Source organism: Dendrobium catenatum, unplaced genomic scaffold (genome assembly GCF_001605985.2).
Source record: "Dendrobium catenatum unplaced genomic scaffold, ASM160598v2 fragScaff_scaffold_1720, whole genome shotgun sequence".
NCBI lineage: Eukaryota > Viridiplantae > Streptophyta > Magnoliopsida > Asparagales > Orchidaceae > Dendrobium > Dendrobium catenatum.
The window spans coordinates 1,651,841-1,662,298 of record NW_021320182.1 but is presented as its reverse complement, the minus strand read 5'-3'; the positions used below and the strand labels follow the sequence as shown (position 1 = coordinate 1,662,298).

The 10,458-nt window shown below is 35.5% G+C and overlaps 1 protein-coding gene across 1 annotated transcript; it reads left to right on the top strand.

Moving 5' to 3' along the window:
• The first annotated feature begins 9,131 nt into the window (after window positions 1-9,131).
• LOC110109183 lies at window positions 9,132-10,115 on the top strand. Its single transcript, XM_020840124.1, has one exon. It carries the CDS (start codon window positions 9,132-9,134, stop codon window positions 10,113-10,115), a length of 984 nt encoding a protein of 327 aa, XP_020695783.1.
• Window positions 10,116-10,458: the final 343 nt, after the last annotated feature.

Here is a 10,458-nt window from a genome sequence, read left to right as displayed (position 1 = left end):
TTACTTCTTTGGTGGCTTTGGGTAGTCTTTCATCATCATCAAATCTAAGTTTGTTTGCCTACTCCAAGAGGGAGTAAAAGGATTTGAAGTTTCTCTACATACTCTAGAAGGGAGTAAAAGGATTCCAAGATTCTCTGATTACTCCAAGAGGGAGTAAAAGGATTCAAAGGTTCTCTGCCTACTCGAGGAGGGAGTAAAAGGAGTTAGAGTACTCTACCTCACTAGGTAGGTGGAAAATTTTTGTAAGGGCATCTCCGCCTTGTTGTGGGGGCAAAAGGCGAGACATTTCTTTTAGTGTAATAACTTGAACGTAGGTTTCCGGGTAGTGGACATAGGTAAGGTTGACCAAACCACTATAAATCTTGTGTATTCTTCTATTTAATTTTTGGCATTATCATGTGATTTGTTCAGTGGTAAAATTTTTTGATATTTGTTTATTAGAAATTTGTGTTGCTTTTTCATAAGTCATTTATTTTAAAATATTAAAAAATATTTCAAAAAGATTTTCTTTTTATATTAAGAAATTTTTTAAATAACCAATTTACGTCTCCTCTCGGTTAGTTAGCTTTGGGCTAGATCATGAAGGTTTAATAACCCTCAAAAATATTTTGAAAGTTTGTTAGGGATGTTAGGCACTTATGAACTAGCCCAAGGCTAATTAAGAGAGAGCTGAATTGGTATTTAAAACTTCTTTTAATCAAAACAGAACAAACCAAACTGAAATTCACCACAAAGAAAACACAATGCAGAAATTAAATACGGAAATAATAAAGGAAAGAACACACCAGATTTATAGTGGTTCAGTCAAACCTTGACCTACGTCCACTCCTCGGAGGCACCGTTTGAGTATTGCACTAAACTCTGTGTCTCTCCTTTATCCCCCACAGCTAGGCGGAGAACCCCTTACAAAATCACTTCCACCTTCTCCGATGCAGTGGAGTAACCGGGTCCTTTGACACCAAAGAGATCTTCTTCTTTCCAAAACATTCCTCAAGACAAGCCTTGAATCCGATAGTACAATGATGCAAGCTCGCCGGAGTAACCATATGGAATCCCTTTCCACATTCCCTTGAAACCCCCTCCAAGGATCTTCTCCCTCTCTCAAACTCTACCCTTTCCTCTCTCCCTTTCAAGCTCTCTCTTCAAGTTCCCTCCAAAAGAATGAAGCTACAATGGCTGCCAAAGACACTTACCAAGTGTCTTATCAAAGAATAAATAGAAGATCTTAAAATGAGCTCATTAATGCAACTTGCTGACTTTATCATCCAGGCCGATATGAATATCGTCCTGGCTGATCAGTGCAAAATAAGCTCTATCAGTTGGGATGATTTGGGATGATTAGAATAAATTTGTTCATATCATCCAGGATGATAAAATATCATCCTGGCCGATCAGTATGAATCGTGGAATATCATCCTGAATATTGCCTTGAATAAGAGCTGTCCGATGTACAATCGTCCAGTGGATCATCTCGGACGATCCTGCGATCGTCCAGGATGATGTGATCATGTAATAAAATCCTAATTTCTTTCCTTAAATACTAGATTTATTTTGGAAAAATTGTGCTGGATCAGCCAGGCCGATCCCCGAAAGGCCAGTCCGATACCCGGGACGATGCCAAAAAATAAGTAATTCCTAAATAAATATGGCGACAGATTCTTTCTGATTTGAGCCTATCGGCCTGGCCGATACAAAATCATCCAGGACGATGTACTTAATGACAGCTAGCTTAATAAGGATGCCCTAATTAGGGTTTCTATTTTTGAATCGATCGTCCATACCGATATAAATATCATCCCGGACGATGTTACCAAAAATAGTAAACTCTAGGGAACAGTAAAAAATTATTCCAAGGTGTGTGTTTGCAAGATTACTTAGCATTAGGAGCCACACCAATTACAATAGACTTAAGCAAGGAAAAAGGTACAAACTGACTCAAACATAGTCTACCCAATCTTGAGCTGGTTCCAATTACAGTCTGATCTTGTGGACCTGAAATGTTAGTAGGTAAGACAGTCATAGAGAAATAAGAGTGTTTGCTATCATCAAAATCATAATCCATGAAAATAGATTCGCAATAATCTCCCCATTTTTTATGATGGCAAACATTACTAGTTGAATTTGTAAAAAAGAAATCATGTTCTCCTAATCTCCTCCTTATTAAAATAAAACTTTAAAAATAGGGGAAGACAAAATTTTTGTATTTTTTATTTTATTTTATTTTTAAATAGAAAATAAATACAAATACAATAGTATGTTCACCCTCTTTGATATTATCAAAAAGAGAAGGAGCATGAAAAAAAGTCTTAAAAAAGAAAAAGCTTCCTCGTAATTTTATTCAAAAAATTTAGTAAGGAATTGGTTGACACTGCATAATTCAGTAAAGGTAAGAAATTTAGAAATTATTAATCCAAGCTCAAGTTCCTTTTAAAGGATAAAAAACTTTTTAATCCAATATCTAAATGAAGGAATAAATTATAAAATGAAACATTAAATTTTCCAAAACTCCTTCCATAAAACATGTATAATAGAAGATTAATGCACGAATTGTTGAATCAGGAATCATGATTTTCAAACTCAAGTATCAAAAGTATTAAGGGTTTTCTTAAGCTTTAAGAAGTATAAGAATGGTAAGCATTATATTTTCTGAGCTTATTTTATGCCTCTTGTCAATTGGTTGGCACACTGCGCATCTTTTGATTTTTGATACACTTTGTGTATCCCCCCCTTTTTTTTGAAATTTGGTGTCATTGCACATCTTTTATTTTTTGCATTTTTGATAACTTTTTTTTTAATATGTTACCTTTCTGAAATTTTAAAAACAAAAGTAAACCCATCCTATTGAAAAAACGAATTACTTGATTAAGAAAATTATGAGGTAGATTCAACAACTTGTAAAAGATTCCTATGTGATAGATAAAATGTAAGGAGATGAAAAAAGTTCAGTTTCAAAAATCTAATTTAAAATATGATGAAGATTTTAAATCAAAAGTAAAATAACATTTTTTAGAAAATAAAGATTAAGAGTCAAAATCATGAGTTTCCTTCCTTTGACAGTTTTTAGAGAAGTTAACCACAACTTACATAAGAATTTCAAGAAAAATAAGAGGTAGATTTTTATTTTAAAATTTTAATTTTTTAAAAAAAATAAAAAACACTATAAAAAGAAAAAGTAAAAATAAAATTAAAAATTTAATGAAAAAGAAGAAAAAAAACAAAAAAAGAAGAGTGAAAAAGAATAAACAAAACACATAAAACAAACAAAAATAAACAAAACATGCAAACACAAAAAAAATAAAGCACACAAATAATGATTTTAAAATTATCTTGCTCCTAGTTTGATGATTCAGAAGCTAGGTCTACCAAGAAGATTTTTTTCTTTTCATTATTTGCCTTTTTTATAATTTGGTTAGCTTTACCCTTTTCTTTTGTAGGAAGAGTTCTCAAATTTGGGCACTGATTTTTCAAATGTCCAGATTTCCTACATCCAAAGCAAACAACGTCAAAATAAATCTTAACATTCTTACCATTTTTACCTTTACTCCACTTTTGTTGATGCTTATGCTTTGGTGAGTTTTTTAATTTTCTTGACAAGTCATCTCTTTCGTCACCAAAGACGTCACTTTCCTCCATGTTTTCAGCGTTTAGCACTATCATCTCTCCTGCATCCAAAAGTCTTTGACCCAAACTTTGCTCGTAGGCAATGAGTGAGCTAATCAAATTATCAATAGAATATTCATTTAAATTCTTTGATTCACAAATATGAATAACTTTAGCATTAAACTTATCAAGTAGAAAGTGTAGAATTTTATTAACTTTTTCAATGTTTGAAAACTCTTTACCTAAAGAATGCAATGATAACACAATTTGAATAAATCTAGAATACAAACTAAGATCATCTCATAAGATTTCATGCAAAATAGTTCATAATCATTTATTAAAATATTTAACTTGGATTGCTTGATTTCACTAGTGCCTTCGTATATAGTGTGTAATTTATCCCAAATTTTCTTACCAGTAGTGCACGTAGAAAGAAACATAAAGTCTTCAAAATTTAAAGCACAAAACAAGCAGTTTAATGATTTTGCATTCAATTGAGAATTGATTTTTTCTTCCTTACTCCATTGATTAAAGGAATATCATTTTAATTCCATCTATAGTACGAGACGGTATAGAATAACCAGTTAAAATCATTTGCCACATTTGAAAATTGATTGATTGTAAAATGGTAGACTTGCAGATTTTCCAAAAATCAAAAGTAATATTTTCAAACAAAGGTGGTCGGGTGATTGAATAACCTTCCGCAATATTACAATTACAAAAATTATCCATTGATAAAAATTCAAAATTTTTTAAAAACTAAATTTTATGAATCCTTCTCTGATACAACTTTAAAGTTCGTTAGGGATGTTAGGCCCTTATGAACTAGCCCAAGGCTAATTAAGAGAAAGGTGAATTGGTATTTAAAACTTCTTTCAATCAAAACACAACAAACCAAACAAAAATTCACCACAAAGAAAACACAATACAGAAATTAAATGCGGAAATAATAAAGGAAAGAACACACCAGATTTATAGTGGTTCGGTCAAACCTTGACGTACGTCCACTCCTCAGAGGCACCCTCTGAGTATTGCACTAAACTCAGTGTCTCTCCTTTAGCCCCCACAGCTATGCGGAGAAGCCCTTATAAAATGACTTTTGAAAGTTTGTTAGGTATGTTAAACCCTTAAGAACTAGCCCGAGGCTAACTAAGTGGGAGGGTGAATTAGTATATTAAATATTTTTCTTTAGGTAAAGCATAAAATTAAAACAAACAACACCACAGAAATCAGAGTGCAAAAACAAATAAATGCAGAAGCAAAATAAAGAAAGATCACATGAGATTTATAGTGGTTTGGTCAATCCTTGACCTACATCCACTCCTCGAAGGCACCCTCTGATTATTGCACTAACTAAGTGTATGTCTTTTAGCTCCCACAGCTAGGCGGAGAAGCCTTTACAACAGACTCCTTTTCTCCAACCCCGGTGCGGTAGAGAACCAACTCCTTTTGCTTCCTCCTGAAGTGGGCAGAGAACCCAGACCTTTTGCTGAAGTAGACCTCCCAAGAACCTCCCAAGGATGAAGGATGAAGAACGGAGATGACGACTTGGAACCTTGCTTGGAGCAACGTTTGTGAACCCTCTCACAAACTCCCCTTCACAAGTTCCTCTCTCTCTCTCTCCTTCTCTATCTCTCTCTCTCTCTCTCTCTCTCTCTCTCTCTCTCTCTCCCTCCCTCTCCCAAGGCTCTCTCAAGTCAAGATAGCAGCACTCAAGGTCTTGTTGCATGAGAGAATTTGGGTCCCTTAAATAGAATTTCAAGAACTGACATTAGCGTCCAGGATGATATGAAGGCCGGTCAATACAAAATAAGTTATATTAGCCAGGATGATTTGGGACGATCAGAAGAAAATGGGTTACATCGTCCAGGCCGATACAATATCATCCTGGCCGATTGGTTCAAATTTGAGTATAATCATCCTGAATATCACCCTGAATAGATTTTGGCCGATATCAATCATCCAAGACATCATCCCAGCTAAGTATTATCCAAGACGATTTGCTTAATGATGGCTTCTTAACCGATGTGATCGTATCAATCAGCCTTAATTGCTTTCCATAATTATGAGATTAATTTAGGCATAATTGTGTTGTATCGTCCAGGCCGATATGAAGATCATCCGGGCTGATATTTTAAAATAAAGAATACCTAAATTAATCATGGAGGTAGATTCTTTCTAATTTTAGCCTATCATTCTAGCCGATATAAGTATTGTCCAGGGCGATTTGCTTAATGATGGCTGCTTAACCAGGATGCCCTAATTAGGGTTTTTATTTTTAGTTGAATCATCCTTGCTGATATGAACATCGTCCAGGCTGATGTACTCATAACAGAAAAACTTAGAAAACCCCACAAGTGTGTGTGTGTACTTAGCATCAGGAACCACTTTTACAATTGACTCAAGAAAGGAAAAAATACAGACTTGACTCAACCTAAATCTACCCGATCTTGAGTTGGCCTGAGTTGTATTCGATCTTGTGGACCTGAAAAGTTAGTAGGCAAAGCAATCGTAGGAAATCATGAATGTTTATTATCATCAGAAGTCTAATCCATAAACTCAGATTTACAATAATCTCCCATTTTTTGATGATGGCAAACACACCCAAAAAATTTCATGCAGTTATGGTAGTTTAGTAACAAAAATGTGATGAAAAAATAGTTCAATAAGTTCCAGAATTCAAAGTACAAGATACATCAGACTACTCCCCCTTTTGACATCACAAAAAGGTGGGAAACATAACATAACACAAATAAAAATATAACAGAAACTAAAAGAAAACGTAAGAAAAACAAACTACAGAAAATGGAAAATACAGAAAATGGAAACTAAAACTAGAAGAGAAATAAACTAGAAAAACATAAGGAAAATCAAAGAAATTAGGGCCCCTGATCATTAGACGGAGGTGGTGGTGGTGGTGGCTGCTGAAAGTAACTAGAGAGCGTAGCAAACTGTGCCCCAAACCAGGCCATGTTCTGGTCGTGCTGCTGCTGCTGGTGTGTAACATAGGCATCAAAATGGGTCTTAAACTTATCAAATATATCCACCAACTGATCCAACTGTGAGTGCTGGTGGAGAGGAATAGGTTCAAGAACAAGAGCTGGAGCCTCCTCCTCAGCCCCCCCCCCCCTGGGTGGAGACGAGTACTGTGAAGGGCGTTGAAAGAATTGTTTGAGTAGATGGGTGGCTGGAGGTCGGGAGGAGCAGGATATTGAATATGGTATTTAGATTTTAGAACATAGGTAATGAGGTGTCCTAGAATAAGATTGAGCTTTCTTCTATGACCTGGATCTCGAATGGTAGTCAAATGCTCGATGTAGCGAAAGATCAGGTCCGTGGCATGGAATTCTCTATGGGCCAGAATGTAAAAGGTAGTAAGTGAAAGTAATGGAGTGATGTGGACTCGGTCCCAGGCTTTTGGAATAATAGAAGTGCGAAGGACATGCTGGATTTTCCTAGCATCTTTGAGTAAAGAGCTAGTCTCTCAAAATTGAAAGTTTGCGTTGGTGTGGCAAAGAAAGTGATTTGCAGTGGACTAGTCAAAGTTAGGATTAGAGATAAGGGTATGCAGCTTATCCCCAGTGGTGGATAGATGCAACAGTTTAGCACAATCTTGATATGTGATCTCGACAGGACGTCGATTCATATAAGAGGTGAGAGCAGTGTAGGAAGAATTTATGTGAAGGTTTGCATAAAATTCAAAAAGAAGTTTAGAACTAATGGGGACTATGAGAGTTTGAATAAAGCAAAGAGAAGTGTGGGTGAATAGATCCAGTACCAGATAAGAGAGATAGGCTGGATTGATTGTTCGGGAGAGAGTAATGCCGCACTCTTTGTAATGGTGGTAGGAAGCCTAATCGTCTGCTTCCCAAAAATAAGGGTCCAGCATGCCCCTCGAGGAGCTTCCAGATGTTTGACGGGAATGTTTCCCTCCAACCATTAGTAAAAAAAGCAATGGGAAAATAGTGAGAGGCAAGCAAGGGAAAGAGATTGTGTGGAAATTTTGGCTGGAAGGCTCTGAATTTAAAGGATCGGCCGGATCATCCAGGCCGATTGCAGGATCATCCAGGACATTCCGGTGCAATTATTATGAACAGGCTGATTGGTCAAAAAGATAGTCAGATCGTCCAGGATGATCATATATCGTCCGGGATGGTTAGACACAAACGATTGTCCCGAGGAGTTAGGCCAGACCGGACGACCATTGAAAAAGCAGATCATCCAGGTCGATTAGGTGGATCGTCCAAGATAATGTACAATAATGGATCGTACCGGCTGAATTTAAAACATTTTAAATCATGCGCCACGTGTATCATCCAAGACGAACAGTGGATCGTCCAGGGCGATTATCCAGAAATGGATCCTTTCGGACGATTTTAAAGATTTTAAATGTACTGACATGTGTATCATCCAGGACGAACAGATGTATTGGATGGGACGATAAACAATAAATGCATCATCCAGGACGAAAAAAATTATCGGCCAGGATGATCTAGATGATTGTAGCAAAGGTCGATCATATCGTCTATGACGATAAAGGATCGTCCAGGACGATGAGAGCAGAAAAGTTAGAATATTCAGGAGATGGAGTTCTTGAAGCACAAAAAACTGATCATGCAGGACGATATAAATATTGGACAGGACGATATTAAAAAATTTTAAATCAAAGGAGGGATGAAGATGATCAGAGAAGGCCCAAAAATAGCAAGATTAATAGAAAATAACCATGATAAAATAAAAGCCATCAAAAAACAACAATTTTTTTTTTTAAATCAAGGCATGAACATGATATAGTCTCCATGTGATTTATTTTAATTTTTTTTAAGTTAATGAGTTAACAACTTCAAAAATCCAAAAAATGGTAAAATATATTATCATGTTAACCCTAAGCTCGGACTTCTTTTAGGGCAAAATCTTCTTTTGAAATCAAAAGGCCTAACAAAAAAAAAAAAAAAAAAAAACATTAGGGTAAGAAAAAGATATATGATTAAGACTTGGTTTCAAAAAAATATTTTGTAAAATAATATATCAAAGTAGTTTGTTAAATCGCAAAATTCAAAATTAATTCCTTGAAATTCGCAAGTGATATATGAAATCTTCTAAGTTTTAAGAGATGGAGGAAAGGAAGATTACTTGATTTTTGATGGCCTCATTTTATGCCTCTTGTCCATTGAATGGCACACTTTACGAATCTTTTGGTTTTTGATACCCTTTATGTGTGTGTGTGTGTGTGTGTGTGTGTGTGTGTGTGTTTATATATATATATTCAATTTGGTGTTATTGTGCATATTTTGTTTTGGCATCACTGGCCACTTTTTATTATTATTATTTTTGCAAGCTAGATTCTTTTCCAAAAACTCATAAATATTCTTAGATCTTTCGAAGGGATGTGTGTAAGCCAACTGTTATCTGGTGAGGGGCAATGGAAATATTCGTTGCTTAAAGAAGTTTTCCATTCAGATTTTGTTATGTTGATCAGCAATGTTCAGATCATACCTGGGATGGAGGATCGGAGAGAATTGCTATAGATGATGTCGGGTAAGTCCATTTTTGCTATGTCTTTTGAATATACCCTGAAGTGCAAATACAATTTTGATTATGAGGACTACTTCACATGGTTGTTTAAGCTTAAACTTAACAAGAAAGTCGAAATTTTCTGGTGGAGACTTGGAAAGTCTGCTATTCCCACACAGGTTTTTCTGCATTACCGAAGACTTGGATTGGATAAAAATTATGTGAGGGGCTGTAATAGTATTGAAAGCTATGAGCACATTATGGTACATTGCAGTTACCTGATTGATGTTATAAAACAAATAAAAGGTTGGGGAATTGGTATTCCTATTTTTCAAACTATTAACAGCTGTCTAGAGGAGCTGAGGATATTGTCCAACCGTAAGCCTGGTATTGTGAAGATTTACTACATTGTTGTGTACCTGTCCTGGAGAAATAGAAACTGTGTGAAGCATGGGAAATCTGCTTTACCTTCTTCTGTGACGGCTTCTAATGCCCTTGCGTTGGCTAGTACTAAAAGTAGTCCTTATCTTTCAAACCGGGGAACCAATCTCCTTAGGGAGTCTCATGAGTCTTGGTGCCCTCCTCCGAAAGATTGGATGAAAATTAACGTTGATGCTTCGCTGCTTAGATCTAATTGTGCTGGAGTGGGGGGAATTTTTAGATACCATAAGGGAAGGTTTATTCTTGCTTTTGGGGAGAAGAGGATTCATTGGGACATTTCCAAACTTGAGATGGAGGCTATTCTCTCGGTCAAAGACTATATTAGAAGTTGGATGCTTGAGTACAAAGGGGTGATTATTGAGAGTCATAATCTCAATGTTATTAGATTCATTCAAGCTTCATTCAAGAAGAATAATCATATTGTGGATAGACGGCCTTTGGAGGAGATTCTCTTTGTCAATGACTTTCATAAAGTGGCTTTTAATCATGTTCATAGAAATTGTAATAAGGTGGCCAACCTTTGTGCTACCATGGCTAGTAGTAGGAGTTTTTTCTTTTAGTAGCATTCGTTCCTTGCTTTTATTTGCTATCAAGGAGGAATGTGATGCTTTTCATTATTTTCAAGTGTAATTAGCTTTACTTTTTCCTATTAATGCAAGTTTTGCAAGTCTTCAAAAAAATAAAAATAAAAAGAGTATATCTTCCAGATATTAGAGAAGAAAAGCTCACTCTCTAATATATAGAAGAATGATCTACAAAATAGAATAAAAAATCATGTGAGACATTCATTGACAGGATAATGAGAAATCTTGAAGTAACATAAAATTTTTGACTAATATTGTATAAGGTAAATTACTATAGCAAGGTAGAAAGGATCTCAATTGCAAAATCCAGCTGTTAATT